This window comes from Oculina patagonica, chromosome 1 (assembly GCF_052425735.1).
Source record: "Oculina patagonica isolate OP01 chromosome 1, crgOcupat, whole genome shotgun sequence".
NCBI lineage: Eukaryota > Metazoa > Cnidaria > Anthozoa > Scleractinia > Oculinidae > Oculina > Oculina patagonica.
Window position 1 is genome coordinate 6,908,564 of NC_135758.1, and position 26,969 is coordinate 6,935,532.

The 26,969-nt window shown below is 38.7% G+C and overlaps 2 protein-coding genes across 4 annotated transcripts; both read right to left on the reverse strand.

The window, feature by feature from the left end:
- Window positions 1-2,124: 2,124 nt before the first annotated feature.
- On the reverse strand, window positions 2,125-10,864 carry LOC144653724 (uncharacterized). 2 transcript variants are annotated; one of them, XM_078513802.1, is made up of 6 exons: window positions 10,310-10,864; window positions 7,228-7,283; window positions 6,144-6,505; window positions 5,198-5,332; window positions 4,427-4,687; window positions 2,125-3,295 (listed from the first exon to the last, which is right to left on the reverse strand). In XM_078513802.1, the coding sequence occupies exons 2-6, from the start codon at window positions 7,274-7,276 to the stop codon at window positions 3,278-3,280; spliced, it is 825 nt and encodes a 274-aa protein (XP_078369928.1). In that variant the 5' UTR covers window positions 7,277-7,283; window positions 10,310-10,864; the 3' UTR covers window positions 2,125-3,277. The 2 variants fall into 2 exon arrangements, with proteins under 2 accessions (XP_078369928.1, XP_078369920.1); XM_078513794.1 differs by lacking the exon at window positions 10,310-10,864 and adding an exon at window positions 9,239-9,376.
- A 972-nt stretch (window positions 10,865-11,836) lies between these two features.
- LOC144653810 (uncharacterized) lies at window positions 11,837-26,843 on the reverse strand. Of its 2 annotated transcripts, XM_078513911.1 has the most exons (15): window positions 26,628-26,843; window positions 26,246-26,363; window positions 21,756-23,596; window positions 20,973-21,116; window positions 20,015-20,230; window positions 19,286-19,549; window positions 18,374-18,580; window positions 17,972-18,056; window positions 17,780-17,841; window positions 17,552-17,686; window positions 15,898-16,029; window positions 15,449-15,606; window positions 14,758-14,923; window positions 14,143-14,184; window positions 11,837-13,780 (listed from the first exon to the last, which is right to left on the reverse strand). In XM_078513911.1, the coding sequence occupies exons 2-15, from the start codon at window positions 26,337-26,339 to the stop codon at window positions 13,766-13,768; spliced, it is 3,561 nt and encodes a 1,186-aa protein (XP_078370037.1). In that variant the 5' UTR covers window positions 26,340-26,363; window positions 26,628-26,843; the 3' UTR covers window positions 11,837-13,765. The 2 variants fall into 2 exon arrangements, with proteins under 2 accessions (XP_078370037.1, XP_078370046.1); XM_078513920.1 differs by lacking the exon at window positions 26,628-26,843 and having other exon boundaries at window positions 26,246-26,480.
- Between the last annotated feature and the right edge of the window lie 126 nt (window positions 26,844-26,969).

A 26,969-nucleotide genomic window follows, 5' to 3' on the forward strand; every position in this document is an offset into this window, starting at 1 on the left:
AGCGCATGTATCTGTTTAAATTGAGTAAAGAATTTGCGCTTTTGTTTATATTGCTGTCTAGTTTTAATTATTTTGAGTGGTTTAAATTTATTACTTTGGTAACGCACTGATGTTTCCATGTGCATGAGAGGAAACGTGGAGCCAGGAGGGGGTGGGGGGGGGGGGGGGGGGGTTCTAGTAAGGCAAGAACTTTTATTTTTCGTGTATAGCTCGCTATGAGCCCGCTAGGCCAAATCAGAATGTAACACGGTATGTAAAATAAATGAACTCTCCCCGCTCGGCTCAAGCAAACGACAATTTTTAACTTTTGCTAAATCTTGCTTTGACGCGAGCCCGGCATCAGTCCAGCAATCAATGTTTATCACCTCCCATACCCCCCCCCCCACCCCCCCCCCCCCCACCTCCACCCGGGCTATATATATATTGGTATAAATACCATGCATGCATCATCACGCAAGAAGATGCCATGTTGTATTCCCATGCGTGGTCCCGGGGTTTTGTTATATTATATGGATGAATGGTTGGATGGTCGCAACAATAAACCCTATGAATTACATGTAATAGTCACTTTATAATTGCCACACAAAAGGAATAGATGTTTAATTAGGCAGGCCAATCAACGATTTCTTGCAAATATTTTAATGGTTTCGTAATATTTTAATATTTTAATGAAGTTCTTCTGTGACTTTCTGTTTACTTTCTCGAGGCCACGAGATCGTCGAAGGAACGGAAATACACTATTACAAAACATGTATTGTAAAGCTGAGAAGTTACACTACTTCACTGCGATTTTTATTGTTGCAAAATGTGAGGGAAATGTCGCACAATGGTCATAGAAGCCCAGCAGCTTTCTAGCTTCCGAGAGATATTTTTTTCTGACCTTTATAAGTGGTCACGTAACTTCGTAAAGTATACCGACAATATACTAACAAATTTCAAGGTAGCACAAATCGAAAGAGTCTTATTGCAGCATGTTAGACTGATCGCAAGGTTCAATTATAAGATTTTAAAAATCTTAAAATTCTGCATCAGTTCTTTAGCTTATTAGTTCGTGACTGTTTTAAACGCTTTATTGATCCACACTTAATTTCCACACCCTTTTAAGTGATTCGAAATTCGGTCCACACTTTAAGTCACCGGAAATCATTCAATAAGCCCAAAGCCCCCATTAATTAAGGATTAAAAATATATCGTAGCAACCATTGGCTGTGAAAGTCCTATTCTCTGGATATTCTTTTTCAACAAACTGGGTAAAACCTCTTTGAACCCTTTCTGTCTCGCGATTTTTTCCAGAGAAGATCAAAAGGACACAACCTCTCTGGATAGACTTTCTCAAAGTCCTTCGACGCGGGTTTGGCGTTTTGGCTCGTTTCGCTCGCATGGGGGTGGGGCGGACTAAAACACCCATGAAACTTCATTTTCAAAATTTTCACACTGGATAGTTGGCATTTTTTTAATTCCACATCCAGAAGAGTTCAGATAGACACGAATCATATTACTAGCAAAACAGGTTACGACATGCGAAAAGTATTCCATTCACGAACGCAACGCGAATTAAAACTTTTACTTATTGTACGTAATTCTACGCCTGGAAGTTCTTTATGAAGAAAGAACAAGATGACAAGATTGTTGTTGTTGAATTCAGGTATGTTTGTGATATTTTTATATTGCTATCGATATTCACAAGAATCGGACGTGTCGATTCACGTATCATGTTGGCTTTTATTAACCGAAAAGAATGTGATTTAATTGCCCACAAACAGAAATCTAACCGCATTCATTTGTTGATGTTGGACGGTGGTTTTCTTTCTGGCAGTTATCCACATGTGTTTTGAGGTAGTCACGCAAAAAAGGATAGTCACGCGGTTAAAAACTGGTCACGCGCGCAGGTTCTAGACGATCCAAGATGGCGTGCAGTCTAATGCTTGTTATGAATTAGACCAGTGCAAATAAAAAATTTTCAGATATTATTTTTTAGTGTATCTCGATCAACTGTTGTGCAGACAGCTGACTAATCAAGGTTTTTAAAATAGTCTGTAGAGCAATTTATTTAAAATAATAAAAACAGGGGCCAAAGTTCGAAAAAAAATCTAGTCTAGACAAAACAACTATGTGTATGAAATCTTTTGTTCAGTATGTAATAGAATAGCTTTATTTCTATTGTTATAATGCTCAACATTAATACTTAACTTTGAGCAACGCTAAGCTTAGTTTGCGTCTTGTTTCCTCGAGGTCTGGATGCCCTCAAGCCAGGGTTAAGTCCAGTGTTAAATTTATAAACCTCTCATTTAGTTCTCTGGTTTTTAAAACTTCCCAAGTGCATCCACTGACCAGTGCGAAGCTAATAGCATCAACCTCGCTTTTATTTTTAAGCTTCCAAAGATATCCCAGCCCTATCCCCCAGCCGGGGGCAAGAAACTAAGCTATAGCTACCAAAGATATTAACTAAGACAAACTATATTCTCTTGCATGTAAGCTTAAATAAGCATAACGATATAATTATAATGAATTTCTAATTTCTCTTTAGTTTGTTTGTTTGTTTTTCGTTTCTCTTTTTTTGTTGTTTTGCCATTTGTTTATCACAGCACTGTTGCTCTCCTCAATGTTTTCCCTCAAAATTGACGAAGCGTTCTCTATGTAAAGCCTAAAACACCCGTAGGTGTTTTAGAGCTAATGTTGTGGGTTTCGAAAACCCCCATAGTCCGCGCGTTCTGTGTCTGTCGTCACTTCAATAGTCAGCCATAAAACAACGGAAAATTACAAATTCTTAAAGATCAATTAAATTTTAACTGCAAGAAAGCAATGTTGCTATGTTCAAAACTAAATGTTTACGCGGGAAAGTAAAAGTTGACCACAAAACCTCTGAGAACAGAGATTGCAAAGCGGTCTAAAAGACCCCGACTATCGTTTCCTGTCGGTACAGTTTCGTCAGTTAAACTTCTAATGAGCGAAAAGGGAGATTCTTTAACATGTCCAGCTAAGATTATCTACGTATAGGCAACCGGCAGAAACATAACGAATTTATGTATTAGAAATGCGCTATATAGAGGTTTGGTTTGTTTCTACAATCAACTGTAAGTTGCCATGGCAACACAAACTCCTAAAAAAACTCTCATTGTCAAAAGTGGTTGACGCGACGTCGTCTGTCAAGGCCTGGCTAAACCCTAAATGCTGTTTGATTTTGATAACCACTATGATAGACCGATCATATACTAGCTAGTCACGATGACTTTTAATCCTCTGATACAGAAGTTTTCAATCAAACTGACACTGTTTCCTACAGCATGGGTGATCCCTGAAAACAAAATCAAATATAAATAATAATAATAATAATAATAATAAGTATAATAATAAAAATTAGTTTTTAGTCAATAAGGAATAGAAACAGTATGAAGTGGCAAGGGGGCAAGAACACTGCAGTTTTAGTACAGTCCCATCGAAGCCCCAATACTGACCTACCCTCCCCACCCTCCCCAAGATTTTCGCCCAAGAAACGGCGTTTTGTAAACTTTTAAACTTGGTTTGGCCATCCCAATAAAATGTTTCGTTTCCCATCGCCCCGTCTCTTGTGATGGTGGGTCGGTCGGTCGGGAAAAAAAAAAAAAAAGAATGAACACTTAAAGGGTTCTGGGTCCAGAAAATGCCGGGCTGCCAAGTAAGAAAGCCTGATACAAGTCCTCGAAACGTAGTCTTTTCGTTCGTTTTTCTTTAACAGTTTTTAAATAACGTAGTATCGATGTTTATTAAAGAAAACGTCACATCATACCAATTGTTGTTAATAAAACAAGATCGTGTGCTTGTAAATTGAAGTACTTGCTGCTTTGATTTTTTTACTTTTCGAAAAAAATGGGTCGGTCGTGCGATGGGAATCGAAACATTTTATTGGGATGGCCTTTTTAATCAAAAAATTAATATTAAAAAGCCGACTCGCAACGGCAGTGTTTAAGATATCGCTTACTGTTTTCGATTCCTTTTCTAGATAACCTCTGAAATCATTATAATAGTAATAGAGATGATATTGTTGGGTGTAAATATGTTCAGGGATGGCACAGTGGTGAGAGCGCTCGCCTCCCACCAATGTGACCCGGGTTCGACTCCTGGACGCGGCGTCATATGTGGGTTGAGTTTGTTGTTGGTTCTTGTCCTTCCGAGGGTTTTCTCCGGGTCTCCGGGCCCGGGTTTTCCTCCCTCCACAAAAATCAACACTTCTGAATTCCAATTCGATCGGGAATCCGGGGACCACAGGTTTGTCAGTCGAAAGACTGTTACGTGCCACCCTCGTAAAATAAAGGCGATTTTTTTTTGCCCTTCTCCCCCGGAGCTCATTTTAGCTCTCGCCTGCGACTCGGGCTAACTGATGATCCTTGGTGGGGATATGTACGCCCGCGAACATCAACTCTGTTGTTTAATGAAACATAATACTAACCAAAGGTTCATCGTCGTATTTCATATGTTGCCCAGCATATCCATTAAAACTGCCGCTGTCCTGCCTCGCATACCCATCCTGTTGGTCGTCCTGTCGGTAGTACTGTCGGGGGTCATCTTGTTCATTATACTTTGGCGGCTCATCTTGTTTGTAGTGATCGTAAGCCGCTGGATCATCAACCATTGTTATCCTGGGCTCAGATGGTAAAACATTTAGTGGAATTCCATGGGCTGGTCTCTTATTTATTTGCCGCCTGGCATTCTGAAAATAATTTTTGTTGAAAAACTAGTGATTTGGAATATGTACAAAACAATAGTTTTCTACATTGGATTTCACTCGCTGCAATAGGCCTTATCACAGTTTTCGACGCCATCTTGACGAGTACGCAAAGCGGGTAGAAATTACAGTGTTTGTATGGGAATCCGACGGCAAATATCCTTTACAAAAATTTAAATTTTGGATAACTTATGAATTGTGAAGTTAAGATGCTAGGCAAAATGTTTTATTCGCCGAGTTTGAAGGATGTAGCTGGGCTAGAAAGCGTTCTGTTACGTTTTTAATTTCCCATACATTTGTGTACATTTTTTCCCGCAAATTGACACGGTTCGCGGGAAAAATTACAGACAAATGAATGGGAAATTAAAAACGTAACAGAACGCTTTCTAGCCCAGCTAGAACCAAGAAAGGGCGCTGGCGAGGACGGCTTCGCGAGACTCGCCCCGTAAGCCCATGCCGTAACCCCAAGATACTCAATAAAGCCAGGATTCTTACCAAGGCTAAAGAGATGATAGCGATGGTGAATGCTATTGCCAGACCAACAACAATTCCGATTGCCACTCGTGTTGCTTCAGTCATACCCTCTGAAATGTCAGGCTTGTCCCTTCCCATGAGTTCCACCTTGTTTACCTGTCGTAAAAATATGAACCCTTTTACTACGTTAGGATTACCGAAGTACGAGAACGAAAATAGGTAGAAGAACGCGAAAGTAACCCGCCGAAGGCGGTGAATTTCCGTATTTCAATATTTGTAATAATCAGTTTCCGTTTTTTACTTGAAGATAACTGCTTCCGTGATCGATGGACAAACTGAATGGTACTTAAAATTTGCGTAAGTAAATATATATTTTTAATTTAGAAACACTTCAGGGTCGTAGTGAGAAAAAAAAATAAGACTGAGGTAATGTCCACTTAGTTCTCTTTCTTTAGGTATTTACTTTTCCCCTCTTCAAAAAAACAAAAACGAAACAAAAACAAAAACAAAAACGTAAAAAGGCAAATTCCTTGGTTCGCCTCAAAGCGGCTTGCCGGCTCTTCGAATCTTATTGGTTCTCCCGTTTTTTCTCCTCTACTCAGCTCGCTGATGGAACACAATTGACAGGCCAAAAGGGAAAATTGTTCTTCATTTCTGGCTTAATAATGCATAAATTATAGGTTTCGGACTGCAGTTATTTAGAGTGTCTATTGAAACAATTATAAGACTCGCTCTTGCTCGTTTTCTATAGGCGAATGTCACCTTGGCCGCACCACGCTGAACATTCGCTCACAAAAAACTCGGTCTAGGAGCTCGATTTGGTTGATTTCATAAAAATCGTAACATTCCTTGGCCCTAATATCCCTAGCCTGCGAACGCAGACGCATTTCCGGTTGTCGCTTTTCTTCGCCGATGCCTCTGCGTTCGCAGGCTATAATATACCAAGCAGTTTTCAATAAACCCTTACCTTTCCTAGAAAGATAGGGTCCAAAAGAGCCATCTTCTTGTTTCTCCAATAATCGTAGAGAACCCGGTAAGCATGGATCGTGATATTCCTATCCACATCAGCAGGGCCAAGATCCTCTTCACGTTTTGAGACGAAGAAGTCAAGCTCTGCATCCTCACTACTGCCGTCGCCTCTGCAGTTGGTTTTATCGTTCATTAAACGAACTCTCGTTTCATTGACTCTATAGGGAATGACACTCTCCATTTCATAAAGCTCTTCAGATATTTTTTCTCGGAACAATGGAATAAAATAGCAGAATCGTCTCCATGACATGTCCCATGTTACTCGAACGTAAATACTTGGTTCCACTGCTGAGAAACCGTCTGCCAACAAAATAGAAAAGGTGTCAGAATAACATCGCCGTCCCGCCAAACTCCACATCTATCATCATCATCATCGTCATTGTCATCATCATCAACAACAAAAACAACAACAACTTGGACGACAACAACAACACTTCACAATTTTTAACTAAAAAAAAAAAAAACACATCATCATCATCATCATCATCATCATCATCATCATCATCATCAACAACAATAACAACAACAACTTTGACGACAACAACAACACATTTCTAAACACAATATTAGCAACAACACAAATAAAACAGCATCATCATCATAATTTTTTTTTTTTGTCATCATCATCATCATCATCGCTGCCGCCGTCGTCGACGCCGTCGCTGTCGCCGTCGTTAAAAACAAAACACAAACATCTTGAACAATATTATATAATCAGCAACCCCAACAAACGTCAACAATGCAAATATTTCTTACACTGATTAACAACACCGACATCAACAATAACAACAGAATCAACATTGAAAACAACTTAAGGACATTCCAGGATTAGTACCATGATCAAAGAAACACGTTTTGTTTTCGTTTATGTACCAATTATAAGCATGTCGTCACCACAATGCGTACTTAGCGTCACTTAGCGTCAATACTTAGCGTCACTTTTGCCGTAGACCGTGCGCGTATTAGATAATATACAGACTCCACTTAAAAAGTAAGAAAAGGTGAGAATAAGCTCTACATACCCAAAGAGCTGATAAATATCACGAATAACGTTAACCCCACGGTTCTCATCTTTAACCTGTCGATTTAAATAAAATGTTTTATAAGGAAGGTCAATTAAGTTTGGTTAAAGACCAGCTATTTAGTCAGTCAGTCAGTCAGTCAGTCAGTCAATCAGTCGGTCAGTCAGTCAGTCAGACAGTCAGTTAGTCTGTCAGTTAATCAGTCAGTCAGTCAGTTACTATGTCAGTTAATCAGTCAGACAGTCAGTCAGACAGTTAGTCTGTCAGGTACCCCGTCAGTCAGTCGGTCATTTGGTCAGTCGGTCAGTCATTCAGTTAGTTAGTCTGTCAGTACGTCAGTCGGATTTTTATCCAACATTGATTCATCAACAATTGTGATACGAAATAAACTTTTTGATGCTTTAGTTAAACCCATACTTTTGTATGGTTGTGAAATATGGGGACCCGAACTTTTATCATACAAAACACATTTCGATAAAAGTACAATTGAACAAGTTCACATTCGGTTTTGCAAACAAGCATTAAATGTACCATGGTATGCAGAAAACGTAGCATGTAGAGCAGAACTAGGTCGATACCCTTTAGCAATAGACATTAAAGCATCTATCTTATGCTATTTTCAAAGATTAGAACATAAGATAACCAATCCCATATTAAATCATGCATTTCTTTACGCCAAAAAACATACTAAATCTGTTAGTTTATTAAATGATGGTGTAGCATTGGGAATACTCTCCGATAATGACACATCAGCCCCACAACTTTCAACGAATTCTTGCTCTAAAATTAAACATAGATTAAGAAAAAATTATTTCCAAAATTGGTCAAAGGTCCGAAATTGCGCGTCAGTTAGCTCTAGAGAAAAATTCACTCACAAAGAAGTTAAAAAAGATTACCAATTAGAAGAGTATCTCACTACAGTTAAAAATCCAGCGCATCGAATAAAAATAACTAAACTAAGATTAGGGGTACATTCCCTACGCATACAGACTGGAAAATATGAAAATGCAGGAGCATCCATACCAGTTGAAGAAAGAAAGTGCTTGGTATGTAAGGAAAACCACATAGAGGACGAACAGCATTTTTTAATGTATTGCAAAGGGTATAATGATATTAGAAAAGAGCTTCATTCCATCGTGTCACAAACTGATCCTCGCTTTGTAGATTTAACTGATCATGAAAAAATAAAGTACCTTCTTAAACTAGATAATTATGCTACCTCTAGAATCATAGCTAAATACATCTTCCTAATGTTTCAAAAAAGAAAAGAAATTTTAAATTGAACGTTATATCAATAAATAGTTGTATAATTAATAGTCCAATAATTACCGTAAACGTTTGCATTGTAATTTCATTGTTTGTTATTAAGTAAGTTGTAAGCATAGTTGCTATAACACCTTTATTGTAACTAGACCAATACCTCCCTTTGGAGTGTAAGGCACAATAAAGATTTACTATACTGTTACTGTTAGTCAGTCAATCAGTCAGTCAGTCGGTTAGTCTGTCAGTTAGTCAGTCGGTCGGTCAGTCAATGAGGCTTTTAGTCACTCAGTCAGTCTGTCAGTCAGTCAGTCAGTCAGTCAGTCGGTCAGTCAGTCAGTCATTTAGTAGCTCAGTCAGTGAGTCTCTCTGTCAGTCAGTCAGACAGTCAGTGGGTCAGTGAGTGAGTCATTTAGTCGGTGAGTCAGTCAGTCAGTCAGTCAGTCAGTCAGTCAGTCAGTCGGTCAGTCAGTCAGTCAGTCAGTCAGTCAGTCAGTCAGTCAGTCAGTCTATCAGACAGTCAGCCAGGCAGTTATTCATTCACTTAGATTGGTCCATCGATCAATACTCACAAGTCAGTCGAAGGCTTAGTCTGTTCGTTAATTAGAGAGTCTGTTGTCTCTGTGTCAGTCTGTCTTGCCCGTTTGTCAGCAACTCAGTGACTCAGTAAGTCAGTACTACCAGCTCCAAACAGTTATCAGCTCTCGAGATTTTATGAGAAGTGTCTCAAAGCCCGAAGCAGGACACTCACATTCAATCCAGAGTGTAGATATCTTTACTTTTGTATGTAACTACCCATTTAAGGTCATGAAATGTTCTCTGGACTGTTCTGAAAAACATAGCATCGGGAGGAACGTCACTCAAGAAAAACACCATATGATCTGAGTTGGACAACAAGCAGCGATCAAAGAGGTCTAGATCTATGTTCGAAAGTTAGTGGGTTAGTTACCATTGCGCGACAACCGACTTTTCAACGTACGACGAACTTATATTTGGTCATGCACTAAAGATAAGTGCCTCAACACTGCACCAAAATGTCACGTAATTGAGGTCAATTGAGCCGTTTTGTAAAGTAACAGATACGATCCAGCGAGCAAGAAAGTGGGATGCGAATTCATTTAGGACCCTTCTAAGGTCTTCTAACAGTTATTAACAGCTGGAAACGAAATTACTTGATTTACAAGGGGCTGGATATCCATTTCATATAAGTTGTTTTCTCTCCAATCACGCTGGGGTCATTTCCCCGCTATTGCTGGGAATCGGGCTACACGTCATACTTGTGTGGTACTTTAATCCTACACGAAATCCTTACGGTCCTTCATACTGGACGAACTGATTTTATCAACTTTGTGTCTTCTTACCTCCGAACAATGCAACTACAGTAACTATTTAAAAAGTCCTTAGGGCATTTGGAGCTGTTAAGTTTACCCTCCAAAGTTAACTTTTCTTCACACTCGTGGAGCATGCCTTAGCGATGTTATTTGTGATAACCTTTTCTTTCGCGGGCGATTCGACTGAATTAATAAAGTTTCACAGAACGTAGGCCAGGGCAGCTTCAGTCTTAAAGGAAATGTGGGAAAATTGAAGTACATTTTAACCTTGCAGTCAGAATACAGAGACCTCGTTGTTACGGACAGCTCATGTGACTCTGTTGCGCCAGAAAGACTGACCACAATTCAGATAAACTCTACCACTGCACGTACAGTCACTCGCGGCGAGTATATGCTCCTTTGATGACCATAACAACGAGGTTTGACCTCATAATATAAGTTAAAACATACTTTTAGGCTATCTTTAGAGTAAGAACTTCACTTAAACTTACCTAGTGTGCGTATTCACGATTCTTGTAGTCTTTTGAAGACGCAGAGGTAAGAATAAACAACTAAAAAAATAACTTGAACCTACGACCCGACGCGCAACACAAAGCGTGTTAGGAATGAAGGGAAATGACAGGAACGTCAGAAGAGTAAACAACGATATTGATTGTTTTTACGCTTTCACAAAGGTATATCTTTCCGGAAGGACAGCCCACAATCTGATTTGCAAGTCTGCCATTGTTGCGTTTGCTTGTTAATTAAAGATAAACAGAAAGTTGGTAAGCGAGTTTGCTGTTGCTTAATTAATTTAATTCATTATTATTTCGCTGACATTACTGACTCATTAATTCAGACGATGTGGGTATCCTTAATCCTCTTAGCTTTGCGGGCGTTTTCCCCTTTTTTGGCTTTCAACGATGAACTTTAAAAATAGTAATCCATACGCATGTACAAACAAAACTGCACCGCGATTTACTGATTATGATCATTGAGAAATCAGTAGAAGTTAATTTATGTAATTTCTTTCACGGCGACCCGTAACGTGTAGTGAGTTGTACACATGCAACTCTGAACTCACTTATCACGTGCTTAGCACGGGGTCAATGTACTTGTTTGTATCGAAAGCTGCCACTCTCGTAAGCACTAGATGTATTCAACCACGTGCGCGCAATACAACAAAATGCTGCACTGCCTTTCAAATCAATATCCATTATCATAGTGATCATTCGGAAGGAGTGAATGAGATTTTATGTCCAATATCAGCTTTGAGAACTGACATGCGGTCAATCGTGTATATCTATATCCCTCGGAGTAAACTTTGAGTTATTTTAATACAAGATCAAACTAGTCCCCTTGCATTTTTCTTATTGAACAGAAAAATGTTGTGTTTCCCGCCAAGACTTGGGTGATGTTTATACAATCAATCAGTGGAATGGTTGTCTCGTTCCCCCGGGGGGGGGGGGAGTACTCCCATATGTGGCCAATATAGGTATGTGCCGCCCGATAGGGTATGGTTTTTGAGGTTCTCGATCCTTAAATAGGGTATCATTTTTGCTCCTTTGGCAATGTGTTCCCGGTGTGATCCTTAGATAGGGTACCTAAATTCTATTAGCTAAAATAAACGCCCAGCTAAACGAAAAAAAGATATCTTAAGACTGAATTTTCTGTTTAGGTATTAGAAAAGCGATTTTATAAAGATTTGTGTCTTGCCGTCTTCACGGAACGCTTCTCCTCCCCTTGATTAGGGTGTCATTTTTCGGTTTTGGGCCTTAAAAAGGGTGTCAATTTTCGCTATCTTTATCCTTAAATAGGGTCAGGGTTTAAGAACCTTGGAGGCACACCCCTATCCGAAATTTATGGGAGTACCCCCCCCCCCCCCGGGTCTCGTGCTCCCCTTATCCAACTCAGTGAGTTTAATTTTGCAATATAAAAGCTCTGCGACCCATGCCAACACGTGTTTGATGCTTTCGGATTCCCCTTGACCCCCCCCCCCCCCCCTTACTGTTCCTAATAGTACTGCCTAGGCCTGGTACTTGGGAGAATTTCGTTTTAAATGTCAAGGCGTGCTACTCCAGCTATAATTGGATTATTTTTATGTTAGATTGTATACGAAGTGATCAAATATTGTTATTGATGATAATTTATTTAGAATGTGCCTTATTTTTTCCAACTGGTTGTTAAAGAAAACCTCAGATTGTGCAGCTCATATTTTCCGTAGTTGAGAGTTCTGCAGTAATTTTAGGGGAGTTAAAAACGGTTATTTTTCGGGTTAAAATTCGACCTCAGCTCAAGCCGAGCATTTTCGTATATTGCATGACTGTGGTTTCTCTCACGCAATGGAGGGCAAGGTATATAGGAGGCGAAAGGTCGCGAAAAGAATGGGGAGGAGAGAGATTTTCCTGCCATTGTCAACGCGCGCACAAAAGAGGACGAAAATGTTGTTTAAAAAATGTAATTACCTTGATAACCTTTTTTGGGGAGTGCATTAAAAAGTGTAGCCAGGCAGTTGCGTGTTTTAACAATTTTAATGTACATACAACAGCGTTTCAATACAATCAATGTGCTTAGCTGACATCTACAGGACAAAAGCGAATAAAAAAAAACTATGCTTAGCCTTCTTGCTTATAATTATAAGAGAGCGATTTTCAAGTGCGTGTCATAAAACCAAAACCAAAGATATTCACTCTGGCCAGTCAAAAAGGACGCAGACAATCCAATGAACCAATCAAAACTTCAAGGAAATACAGTTTAGCCAGCGTGAAGAGTGGGAAAACACGTGAAAGCAAATCATGATTGGTTTGAGTTTAACTTCTGATTGGTTGCGCGAGATAACCAAAGCAGACGTCAATAGCTTTCGACACTCAAGTGAAAACCGTTCTATGATCTATATTGCTTATATATATTTGAAGTACTTAACCTATAAACCGAGTAATTCCACTAGATATCCAGCAGACGAATTTCATTATCGTTTATCATTCTATGCGGCTTAGTAATTTCGCAATATACGTTTAAGTCTAATTGTTTTTTTGTTTTTTTTCGAGAAACTAGCATTGGTCATGCTTAAAACCGAACGACTACGTAACACGATAATTTTACAGTTGGCGGTGAACAAAAGTAATAACTATATTATTTTAAATGATTTTGTTTATTTGATAATATTAACAATGTTTAACCAAGTTATAGCTTGTGCGATTCTGCTTAGTCACCTTACGGTACGTTATCATGCCAACATAAAAACTTTTTTTACTTGTTCTATACATTTCTAATAAGAATTTGATCATCCATCAAAACAATTTTACTTGAATGATCAGTTTCTTTATTCACACGACCTAATGCGTATATTTATTGTATCGGTAAGGGAAAGAGAAAACAGTTTTTGATCACTAAAAATGCTAATACTAAATTCCACCTTGTCCGGCTAATAAAAACTTCCAATATTCTCTACTCAAGTTTGAAATTAAAGACGATTTTAAAAAGTTGTCTCAAAAGGTTTCCATAAAAGTTCGTAAGTTGACAAAGCTTTGGGGAAAACCCGTTAGAAACGCGTCACATGGCCTACAGTGACCCGAGTAAAGTAAACTAGTTAGAAAAATTAATTTGGCACTAGCTTAGCTCTGCTTTGAAGATGCCATCTCAGAAATATCAATCGCCTTTAAAATACACAGATGCCGATTTAGTGATCTACTTTAAGACTTTTGACTAAAAGCATAGTAGCTTTCTTGTGATGGGTCTCCTGTATTTCTTAATTTGATCTAATTCAGCTATGAATTCACGTTCAAACGAATATAAAATATACGTCTAGTATCCGTTAAAAAATAACATATTTTTTACAAATACTTGTTCCTCTTCAGAAGTTAAACAATTGATAATTTCTAAGAGTTATAGTTTCTTTTTAAAAGTGCCTCGCAACTAACATGAATTGCTTCCTCAGATGATCGCTGAAAACTTGTCCTTCGACTCATTCACAGTTTTTGAGTCTAAAAGCAAAACAAGAATTAAGCTCAATACTGTATACATTGAGCCTACCATTGTTATAGTTTCATTTCAATATTGGACTAATATCTCTAAATATTGGACTAATGTCCCTCTATATTGTACTAATGTCGCTCAATTGGTTCCCCGATAACGTACAATATATGACTAAAATCAAAGTATATTGATCACTTAGCTTACATCAGATTGAGAATATCAGTACAGGCAACTTGATTAGGATTAGTAGTAGAGGAAGATTCAATAGAAGCAGGAGATCGCAAACAACAATTTGCCCAAATTTAGGTCGTAAAATATGGGTCAAACTCAAGCAATAAAAAAGGGTATCATTAACTAATGATTATTTTACCTCTGCTGACTCATCATAGTTCACAGTGTACTCGTACAGCGCCTGCAAAAAGAGAAATATATTGGTGAACTTCCACATGTGGAAAAGGAGTCCTCTATTTTTCTTCTTTTTAAGTGTAAAGCAATTAACGAGAAATCAAAGAGAAAGTCACAGACAGACAGACAGACAGACCGACAGACCGACAGACAGACAGACAACAGACAGACAGACAGACAGACAGACAGACAGACGACAGACAGACAGACAGACAGAAAGATAGTCAGACAGTCAGACAGTCAAACAGCTGCAGTCAGACAGACATAGTACAGATAGACAGACAGATGAAGGGAAGAAAATGAGGAAAAGATCTAGTTTACATTAACGAACATACGACACGAACATTACAGAGTGCAACATCACGATAAGGGCGACTGGAAGCTTTATAGTGAAACACTAAGTGATATGCATGAGTTCTCGTTAAAGCCCACAAAACATTCCTGTTCTAAAACCCGCAGAACCCAAACCTTCGACGGAAGACAGAAAAAAACCGACACCAACAAAACCCAAGAGGTTAAAGAGGAATAGAGCTGTAAACTTCGAAGTACAAGTACATCCAACCAGAGGATTTCGACTTACCTGGTAGATAAAGTTGTAATGTTCCAAGGTGCAAACGATGCCATGTCGGTCACGCCGGAGTTTTTTGGACAACTCAAACACATCAACAACTGATGTTTTACTCTCCTCGTGACTCTTGATGCCAATATCCACAGCGATGTACACCCCGCTGAAACCCAGACCATCACTGAAACAGACATTGGTGTACAACTAGCGTTAAATTTCAATGGTTGACCATTCCCGAATGAAAACATAGAAAAAGCTAACTATGCCTATATTTTGAAATGTCCTGCGCGAGTTGCATTGCTTCAGACTAAAATGGAGATGAATGGCCATCAAAATCTTGCAGTGCTCGCAAAATAAAGCTTCTGCTAGCTTCTGTTGGTAATGCTCGCACAGTTTTATTTGGAGCTAGTTTGCTCGTGGTTACATACTGAAAGTGCTCTTGCTCGCAAGGCTATTTTTTGTCAATGCTTGTACTCGCAAAGAAAAGCGCTGTGCCTGCTCGCAAATGCTCGCAAAGACTTTTGATACCCCTTCTAGATACAACAAAAAAGAGAATGGTAAAGACGTTTCCTTGTGCCTGTCATGAAAGAGTTGTTGAAGAAACCATTTTTATACCTAACGTATGCAAAATGACTTTATTTTTTGTGCTTTGAACTCTAAATGCGGCATTGCTAGAGCTACTTTCTTTTAAATAATTATTACCAACCTGCAGTGAACAATAGTTGGGGCCTTTGAGTCACCATATTTCTTCCTTGCTTCTCTGGTGGCCGTCACGAACCCAACAAACAGGGCCACATTGGGCATCGCGCGCTCTTTCCACGAAGTGAATCTCATATGCGAGACTTCGCGCGAGGACGAAGATTTCTGCGTTGAAGAATAGTATATTTTTATCAATACGGTGCAACGTCAACAACTTAAATTTGATACAACACTTACTGAACAAGCCTTTTAAAAGCTTTACTGATCACCGATCTGACGTAAGTTTAGCAGATGTTTTCCATGCCTATCCGGGGAAGATAAAGCGGATCCCATCAGATCAGATCTATATCACACACCACACCTGATCACGTATCATCTATCACACACCACACGTCATAGTGTACTTCACACATATCCAAAAGAGGGCAACTGAACTCAATAACAGCTGATGATTACCTTGTTGTCTGCAATGTTTAAAGTGGTCAAAGTGTAGTCGGCTTTCTTCACGATTTGTTTGATTGTAACCTCAATGCCACCAAAACTCTTTGTATTTCCTTCTCCTCTCGGCAAATAATCCATAAACTCAGTCTGGCAGAAAAATGAACAAAGCCATTAACCCTTTTCGGACGAGTGGGGTCGAATTCGACCCCATCAGAGTCGAAACATTTTTCCCTCCCCTACAAAGGGTTTTTTTGCCTGTATGAAGCTGCAGTGACGGGGAAAACTATACAGCGGTTATCCAATTACATAAACATAGAGTCGGCCATTTTACTTTCAAGAAAATTCCCAATTTCTCTTCGCCGTTTCGTCGTTCTACGTTTGTTTACATCTGTGGAAAGGCATGGCGTCAGATTATTTTAATACTGAACAAGCTTTAGAAATGTTTTTGCGGGCTAGAAGTGATCTTGAGGACGAAGAAAGCTTGGAAGACGATTTTGACGATCGAGGAAACTGTATCTGGCTCGTTGTTCATTTATTTCGTGAGACGGACGTTTCTCTGAAGGATCGATTCAACCTTTGCCACCATGTCACAAGCCTTCGCTGCTAGAATAGGAGATAGAGCTAAGAATTCATTGTTTACTTTCTTTAATGTATTAGACGAAGTTTAAAAATGGTTGTTTAAACATTTTGGCCAAGTTAAATTGACATGTTCGATTCAAAGCTCACTGGAAGCTGTCCTAGGAGCTGCTACCACGTGTTTCTCCCTATGTTATACTAGAGTGAAGGTCACATTATTTTGTATATAGGAAATCGCTGTTGGCTAAATGTTTGTGCTAAATGAATAACATATATAATAGCCTTTTTGATGATATATACATTTCCCAGAAAAAAATGTAAAACATCTTGAGAAAACTCGTTCAAACCTAAAAGTTTTTATTTTAATTTGCATATTTGCATAAATTATGTATGTTTATCGGTTACCATGGAGACGGATATAAATTATTTGTTTATGTTTTGGGTCAAAAAATGTTCAGAATTTTATAAGCTTTCTAACCATATATAACATGTGTATATTACCGCAAAGTGTACTTCTTGATAAAAGTATATTGTTTTGTAGCCCTGAGAACCATTTTCTGTCTAAAAAAATTCAGTCTGAAAAGGGTTAAGGGGAAGTAAGTTATTTTTTATAAAGAAAGGATATTCAGTAAGAATCCACATATATGAACATAGGTTATTATAGAAATGGTATTAAGTGGGATTTTAGGCTACTAAGGCTACTCCAAAGTACTAGCATGCATGTCTAGATTAAATTTTTTTTTTGTATTTTTCACCTGTGTCTTCATTTATGTAAAATAAGAGCCTTTTTAAAAATTTATGCCAACTAGGTTCTCAGAAAAGGGGGTTTAACAAAACGTTTAGCCTAAAAGGTTCTTAAATTTAAGGTTTTATATGTTACTGTACTAGTTCTATAAAAGACTGAACGTTTTATTATTTTTAATGTATTGATGACTCTTGAGAAAAATTGTGCAACAGTGATTTCAATCAGGGATGTGGCCTGACCTCACTAATCATGATTTCCTACATCAATATCAATATTCTTTCTACCTACTGCATATGATATATAGACACCAACAGCAATTGCAAGTAAAATGTAAAGCAAATAAATTACCGGTTTCTCCTTCTCTTCCTCATTCACCATGACAACCAAATGGGACTTTTGATCCCACACCATTTGCCAGAAATCATCCGCGGTCTCGTGCAAGGGATGCTGGGTAGCGATGTAACGCACTTGGCCTTTGTGATCCTGTTAATACACAAAGCATGGTGTTAATTATTTTGTTATGAACAAATACGGAACATTAAATAGTCGTTAACCCGTCGAAATAGCAACACTTACCCTGATCCAGTTGGCATTGATGTAATCTGGGTTTGATGAGAGCTTCACTCGGGTCTTAGGAGCTGAAATGAAGATCAATTTAATCTGATTAAAAATATATTGATTTACGTTATTTTTTGCACACAAAGGCTAATGTTGCTTTAATTCACATTAACATGACAATTTTCTCGTTATAACTAAAAATATGCTTACCTGGCAGTACATCAGGGGACCTGTTTTTACTGTGAGTGTTCGCAGGATAACTCACTTCCTCTTCTGGTACGTCTTTGTTGAGGTTCTGAAAAAATGGGCCCGCGATGTGTGTTAATTGTAAACACGAAAAAAAGAAAGATTGAAGCGTGTTTAATCAAACTCGTGTGTGCGCTAGTAGAAAGGTAAAGTGGTAAGGGACATTTTTAGAAAAAATATATAAATTTTGATCTGTTATTTGTAATTAATCGAGCGCTTTTAGGTCATGTTGTTAGTTTCATTTGGGAGCTATGCAGTTTATTAACTTATGTCTTACTGCAAAGTAATCAAAGGGGCATACATACTACATGCTAACTTTAAAGTATGTTTAAATTTATTCAAATTCTTATAATTCGCATTTCTTACCTTGAATTCGGCCTCTTTCTTCTTTTCGTTCCTGTTTCTAAGCGCTAAAGCCACAATTCCCACAGTACCCGTCTTGTGTGTCAGCGGTATATCCTCGTCATCAATGATTGAATGCGCAGACGAGCGCCTTCTGCCGCGGTCTATCAGGTTGGCGTCGATTTGCCGCAATGCAACAGGGCTGGACTGCTTAGCACCGCTTCCTTGACCCTGAGGTAGGTGAATAACAGTAATAAATTCCCTTGATACAAGTAGATAACAACAATGAGCATCAGAATGCCCCTGATATGTTTAATGTGTACTGAGGTTAAAAACGTGCCCCATAAAATATGCCATATAAGGTACTCCTATCTTTCATCTGCGTTGCATTAATTTGTGCACAACATTTGCGCAACAACTGAACGAAAGCATAACTCAGCCTCACTATCATTCTGTGTTATAAAATTAAAAAACGAAATCCCGCCTCACTGTAAACTGACCTAAAGTCTTTCTCGGCTGCAAGCCCTCTACGATAGTTCTTAGAAAATGCACCGATAGTATATTCTTTTGCCATGGACAAACTTTCGCATCTCTTAAATATTTGCGGACTTCATAATGAACTCTCGCGGATTAAAGAAAAGCATAAACACATAGGTTGCAAGCCATTATTTTTTTTCCGCTTGTAAATCTCTTTTCTTTGCAAAATTATTGTTTTGGTTATAAATTGGTGTCTAATCTGAGTTCAAATCATTATTGAATTAATTGCTCAAGCTAAAATATTTCATAGCATTTGCAATTGGGACGTAACATTACTAACAAAAGAAAACTTTTACTTTATAAAAATTAAATAAAGAAATCCCTTATTGCCTTACCCTTGATTTCATATTAAATAAGTTTCTTAACTTAGTCCTTCTTCACCTTTCACCGAGTACATACCTCGCCCCCGATACTTGCCGATCCTCTTCGGGAACCTCCGGAACCTGACGAAGCAGTCTCGGAAGCTTGACCACCTTTGTTCTTGTTGCTGTCGTCGCCAGCTTTGTCAGCTTCAGGGGCGGGGCTTGTAACAATGACAGGCGCTAGAGCAACAGGCTTGTTAGCATTGCGGTCGTTAAGGTTGCCATCGTCCTTTCCATGACCATAAGCTTTGTTATCGTAAGACACAACATTGCCTTCTCCATGTTCATCGCTGTTCGCATCCTACGATGGATAATAGACAATGTAGTGTTGACATGTTTGATTGAGGTCACATTTATTTCTCGGTGCAAATAAGCTGGCAACTGTTCGAAAATAATAAACGATTATATGAGTTTGAGAAAACTTTCGGTGATTTAACAGTGATGAGCAGATGAATTATTTGTAGAAGCCGAAGGGTAAGGCAAAGATTAGTTGATCACCTAGATGTAGAAACTGAAAAACTTCGATATTTTGAGATAACAGAGTTTCATAACTGTTTTTTTTTTATCACTTGATCACTGAGTTTGTTATTGAACTAGCAAAAATTTCAAATCGCTCTCTGTATCCCTGGAAAACGAGATGGCATTTTTTGAAGAAATAGTGGACACAACTAGGCATTTGCAGGAACATCACTGTATGAAAAGTTGGCGTAAAATAACGCATGGAAGTCATTTTACACAAGATTTATAATTTTTATTTATAATTCACCTTTCTTTTGCCTTCTTCGTCGCTGCCATCTGCATCGCCTTTTCTTTTCTGTTTTTTGTTTTTGTCCTTTTCCTTTTTCTTCTTGTCGCCATCATTTCCTTTCTTTCCTTTTTTACCACTTGTGTCAGTGCAATTCTCGTAGACATGCACAACCTGTAGCCTTTGAGAATCTTCATCCTTTTGTCTTTTTCGGTGTTTTCCACCACAGCAGAATAGCTAAAGAAAAAAAGTAGATAAATGATTAAAAAAACAAGAAGAAAGGTAATTAGCTCCTTCTGAGTTTTCGACATATGCCTACTCAATGTAAAAAGAGAACATTCGTAAGCATCACTCATTGACCTAGTGCTCGTCCGCCAGCCTGCTTTCCCTCCCTCCCTTCCTCTCTCCCTCCCCCCTTCCTCCCTCCCTCCCTCCCTCCCTTCCTTTCTTTATTCCTTCCTCGATTCCTTGCTCCCTTTATTCCTCGCATCCTTCCTCCCTCTCCCCCCTTCCCTGCCTTCCACCCTCCCCCTACCTGCCTCCCTCCCTCCATCCCTTAATTTCCTTCCTTCTTTGTTTTTGTTCATTCATTCGTTTGTTTGTTCATTTAAAAAACCTTGTCTCACATTTCTACTTTTGGATTTCCTATTTTCCATATTCATCCCTTTCCAAGGGTCTGGATGAAAGGGTCCAATTGACTTGACTATCTCCTAAGATTACGATTGTATTGTCAGTAAGGATATTGGAGGAAGTAGACACGATTTTTTCATTACAAATTTTGGCAGTTGTTGTCAGCCATAGCATTTTTAGCTAGGGACATTGTGGTCCAGACACTATTTGTCAATTAAACTAAATTTCGTCAGTTGTCAGCTAGCCCCAAGCAGAGCGTCAGCATTGATCATCACGTTTCACCGTCTCCTGCTGGAGATTCTACTAAGAAGGAAGAAAAATTTAATTCATGACTGTAAAAGATACTTACACAACAGCACGCCAGTGTCAATAGAAGGAGACCAACAGCGCCTGCGATTGCAATAAGAATAATGGCCAGCGTTGACAGATCACCATTGTCGTACCCAGTCTTGTGTTTGGTAGAATCTTCCCCGGCCAAGTCGACATGGATAACCTAAAAAATAGGAAAGAAGATATAGTCTGCATGATAAAGAGGTGAATTCGTATACAATAAATCAAAGGTTTTCGAATCTAAAACCGTTCAGTTAAGTATGATTTAATTTGTTTTACTACCAAGTTGCCCACCGTGGCTTATTGAAGCAAAATCATTTTTATTATGGCACCTGTGTAAACTACAGGCTTCCAATCTTGTCAAGTATTATTTTTCACTTTTTGAAACATGTTTACCTCGCTTGCATCTACCTGTGAACGCTCGCCGCCGAAACATCTTATTGGGTATCAAACGTGGCAAGATTCGCCATCAAACGTTGAAGATTAGCAGACCGTAACAGCAACTTTCGCGCTCAAAATGCTGACCATAAACACTGACTACAGGCGGAACTTAACGCCAGAAGTGATTCCAGTGAACCTGCAAATTTGTCGGAAGATGTCTTCATATCCAATCTTTCTGCCATATCGAAACCGGAATGTGTTAAACTTTCGGCGCGAAAGTTGCCGTTACGGTCTGCTTTACTTCAACGTTTGATGACGAATCTTGTCACGTTTGATTCACAATTAGATCATGTTTCGGCGGCGATTGTATTTACTCAGTGTAAATTTATAAGAAATTATAAAAACAAAGAAAAATGATCACCTTTCCCTCGAATTCTGGTCCAAGTAGTTTAGTATTTCCATTTTCCAAGAACATTTTCAACAGTTTATACGCCTTCAGAGTAAGACATTTATGTAGCTTCTTGGAGCCGGATTGAGAAACGTAAAACCACACTTCTGCATGTTCGTCTTTTTTACTGGGGTCGGCGCAGTTTTTCTCTACGTTGATGTAAATGATCCTGTCGGGGGATACCCTGGTACCGTTTTTGTCGTACAAATTCCACGCAATCTTCTGTTTCAGACTGTGTTCCAGCTTGGAACAAAACTCTCCCCATGTGATGCCTAACTTCACTTTGACGTAAAGGCTAGGTTTCTGCTCTATGGGAGGGGTACTTGAGGAGGCAGGTCCTTTCGTGGGGATGGTGGAGAGTGGTGTAGTAGGTGTAGTATAGGTTGATTTCGGCGTCTTTGGCTTTATGCAAACTGGATGGGTGTAATCCGCTCCGACGAGCATTTCAGGCGAAGTCGGTGTGAGAGTGACTACTCTCACCCCTCCGTCATAAGTGGGTCCACGATCTCCTTCGGTGCCGCACTTGAGCAAGTAGCGCATGAACTGTTCGCGAGAATCTGGGGCAGCAGGACTTACGTACACCAAAAACCATGCTTGTGCCATTCGCTGCTGTTTGTAAACATTTCCATTAACACAATCCAAGGTCTGTATCATAGCTTTAATAAAGTACTGGTAGTTGTTTAGTCGATTGATGTAATCCTCAACAAGATCAGTAGCCTCTTCCTTTTTCGCATCACAGTCAGTCATATTTAGCCGAAAACGAATTTTAAACTCTTTCTTTGTTAGTGTGTTAGGGTTTACGTAAGCTTTGAAGGAGTTTTTCACTAATGGGATCTGTCCAACTTTTCCCTGGTTCACGCTATCTTTCAATGGCTTCAGTGCTTCATTCGGTTGATCTGCTGCGCCTGTCTTCATGCCGACTTTAACAACGGCTGTTTTGTTATCCTCTAGCAATTCTACTGTCACATATTTGTAGTCAGTGTCATTCTCGAAAATGTTTTTGATTGCTTGTTCCAGGTCCTGAATTGTCTTGCTGTTATCTTGAGAGGGATTGCTCAGACTAAAAGAAACAGAAAACAGCTTCTCTCCTGGAATGTAGGCCTCCCATTCAGGAATTACAGTAAAATTCCCTAATCGGCCCTTCTTAACTTCATCTTGGAGACTTTCAAGTTCTTTGTTTGGGTTTTCTGTCGAAGAATTATCGTCTTGTAGTCGTACTGTTACTATGGTAACGTTACCTGGATCTGGACATTTGACTTTTTGAACTGTTGCTTTTTCGTTACCTGGCAACGCCTTATTTACTGCACGTGTCAAGCTTTCGCGCACGCTTTGATTGAAATCTTTGTGCTCCAGCGATTCATTGCATTCTGCCTTTATTTTCAGAACAACATCGAATAAACTTCCAGAGAAGAGGGTCTTCGATACATTAAAAGCGCCAATCGTACCATTTAGCATTTGGTTTTGGAGAGTCTGTTTCACGACTGACATTGGTTTATCTGTACTAATGTTCAAAAAGGCCAGCACACTCCCAGGTTTAAACTCCATAACCTGAACATTTGAGCTTAAATTTTTGGCGTCAAGGACCATTTCAACAGCCTCTGTTATATTAAATCTCAATGCCATATACTCGGGACTTGATTTGTTTAGGAATTCCATTTTCCAGGAGAAGTCCACGAATTCAATGATTACTTGGAATGTAGTGTAATTATATTTTTCCGGCGGGGTGGTTGGACTGACAGTCGATGATCTAACATCCGTTGAAGGAGTTGGAAAAATGCTGGCGGTCATTGATGGATTTGGAGTTGAAGTGGCATCTGCAAAATGGAATTGACGAAATGTCAACCTACACTTGGCATAACACACTATGCATTGTTTACATGGTTAGGCGTGCGTCTTTAAACAAACTGGGGTGGAGTGCTCCCTTATATAAGCGACATAGGTATGAGCGTCGTCAAAGGTTATGACTTTTGAGCAATTTTTGTCTGAACTAGGATAAAGATTTTGACCAATTTGGTCGAAAACAGGGTATGGCTTGTGCACTTTGGTCAGCAGTTAGATAAAATTCTCAAAAGAATCTATTTTGTCATTGTTATCATTGTTCTCTCGAGAAAAGCGATTTATTTGACGTACGTCAGGGGGCTGACGTACGATTTATTTGACGTACGTCAGGTACGTAGGGGGCTGATCATCCAAACCCTGGATTAAGATAGGGCCCGCTCTCATTTTTTTCTCGGCCCTGCGGGCTTCTAATTGGCCTAAAAATAAGATGAGGGCCCGGCCCCCTCCCCTAATCCACCACTTGTCTGGTATAAAATAAGGTAAATAATAACTAAAGGTGTACTTTGATCTGAAATACGTTTAGGGTTACAAGCACCTAGCAGCGCGCCGCATCCCCCTGCCATTTTTTTTTTTTTTTTGGGGGGGGGGGGGAGAGAAATCCCTCCTCCCTGCAGCTGACACACTGTAATTACGTTGCTACAACTCGAACACTCTTTGATCACGTCAGCGTTCTGTTAACTATAAAAAAACGGAATAACTATGACGACCGATAAATAGATAACAAGCGTGCTATTTTACTACATTGCTTATTTGCAAAATCACTATCGTTTAGTAACATTTTGTAGAAAATTCGAGAAAAAAAGGTTGAATATTAATCCATAAAGATATATGCTGCAGCTGATAACAATTATCTTATGCATGGGTGTTTTATAAGTTAAGTACTGGGCAATGCGGTCTTTAAATGATGGAACTTCTGAAAGCATCATTAATTTCAAATCAAAAGCAGTGTTCTCTTTTCTTTTATTATCAGACTTGGCACGATAATAATAGTATTCTTGATTGCAATTTCTGTTTTCTTATCGGGTTATTTTTACTTAATTTTAAAAATAAAACAATGAAAATAGCAATGTTTCATTTTTTTTAAAAAAACGGGGCCTTAAAATGTAAACATGCACAAATAGTGGTCTACCATCGCAACTTTCAAACCTTTTACTTCTGTCAATAAGCATGCTGTTGACGTCACTGTAAATAAACAAACGTCACAGTTTACGTCATCACTCAATTGCAATTTTATTTTAGGAGAGATTTAATGTTCCAGGAATATTGTACGACAGAAAAATTTAAAAAATGTGTTGCAGATTGAATATTCAGTTTTAGAATTGCATACGTTCTCGCAAATTTCAAGTGTTAGAGAAGCACAAATGTAGGAGCAATACTGTTTCTCGCTTCTAAGACTGCAAGGATGGAAATCAAAATGTAACTTTTTTTGGATTTTCTTCGGTTTCTATAGATATTAGGTTAATCAGCATTTCATAACAGGTCCACACCAGCTTTAAGATTGAATCATCAGACCTGCCTCAACAAGAAGGATATGTTTAATGTATCTATGTAAAAGCTTCATGCAATTTTTAGCTAGACGAGCAGTTAGAATTAACTTAAGCGTATTCTGCAGGCATCAAGAGAAATTACTTCCTCCCCTTAAAACCTATACCGCCTCTCCTCAAATAGAGGATAAAAGGTAATCCGAATAATAAAAGCTTCATGGTGATATTCACCAGAGTAAGTTAGATCAACTTAGGAAAAGGCAACACTTCGGTTTAATATAAAACCGTCATCGAATAATGGTTATGCCGGCTGGCTTTGGACTTGGCTCTTCAAAAATTAGGGTACAAGACTCCCTTCTCTCACGCGAAATGAGCTCGCCCATGGAGCTCATCTAGAGTTCCTCAAGAGTTATTGAAATTCCCTGGTCATACACTGTACGCACTTTGTTAAGAAGGACAACGCACACTTTAATTTCGGGTTGCTAGAATGACCAAATTAATGTTGATTATCCCATCTCGTGAACAGTTTATAATGGTACTAAACATAGTAACTTATTTTGTGGGCCTACAAAAAAATTAATTCGTTTTAGTAGCAGTTTTTTTTTTACGTGAAAACTTGATAATAATTTGTGCAAACTCCACAAAACCATGTTACAGTAGCTGTTTAATTTAATTTGACTGCGCATTGTGCAGTTGTCAATAAACATCCAGCCTTTAACTAAAACCTTTTCATTGTGTACAGTAACTGTATTGTTTTCGTTTCCCTTTTAAAACAAAACGAAATTAGTCTTTAGAGAGTATAAAGCAGACTTCGTACGGTCAACATGAGTCTTTGTTGGGAAACCAATTTTATGTCTGGTCTAATATGGTGATTAGTTCTTTCCAATGGATTCGTGCGAAACTCAGAAAGTTCTCGACATTCAATTTCTTGTGTCAAACATTACCTGTTGTTTGTTTTCAGTTGTTTTAAAGTTAGGTTACGTTGGTTTCTATTTGCAATGGAGTGGTAAACAATAATTTTGAGCAACTAACGCTCACTTAACATCATCACGAGAAGAAAACCTGAACTTAAATAAATTTAAAAAGGGTTTCCAAAGAGAGCATGATTAGTACACCTATGTTATTTTATGTTGGACTTACTTTGGGCGTTGACCAAGAAAGCCGAGATGGCAAGTGTAAAAACCATCTTCAATACTGTTCCTGCATAACTGCGTTGCGTCGAAAAACGGGACATATTTCAGTGTAGAATGAAGAAGAACTGCAATAGAACAAGAAAAACATTTGATAAAATGAGAAAGATTTGTTTAACTTGTGAACACAGTGAATTGAGTAGAGATGACCCAAGTTGAGCTTTTATAATCGCAAAATCGGTTGTCACAGAAGCCTCCTAACTAATTAAGCTTGGCTAGGCAAAGATAATGCAAGATTTTAATTAAAGAAATGAATGAAGTTTACTTTGACAGAGCTTTCAAGCACACCCAAAATTGAGCTTTTGATGCAAAACAACATTTTGTTAGCTTACCTTAGAGCGACTTCTCCCAGCGTGTTCTACAAAGAGTTTCGTTCCTTGTTCAAGTTCGCACCGTGCAAAAAGCTGAAGTGCTTACAATCTTCATCGTAGAGCTTTAGTTTACTTTGCTTTAATGAACACAATTGACTGCATAATTCATAAAAAATGCTTTGATTACACAAGAAAGCGAAGGCATTGTTTAAAGTGACAGTTGACTAGTGGGGAGGTATTTAACTAGAACGCACGAGATCTTTTTCAACTGTAGAAGACAAAATTGAGAAGAAATTGTTTCATTTGGAGAAAACTTCAATTTAGTCTAATACACTAATTTTGGCAAAATTACTGAGGGTAGTG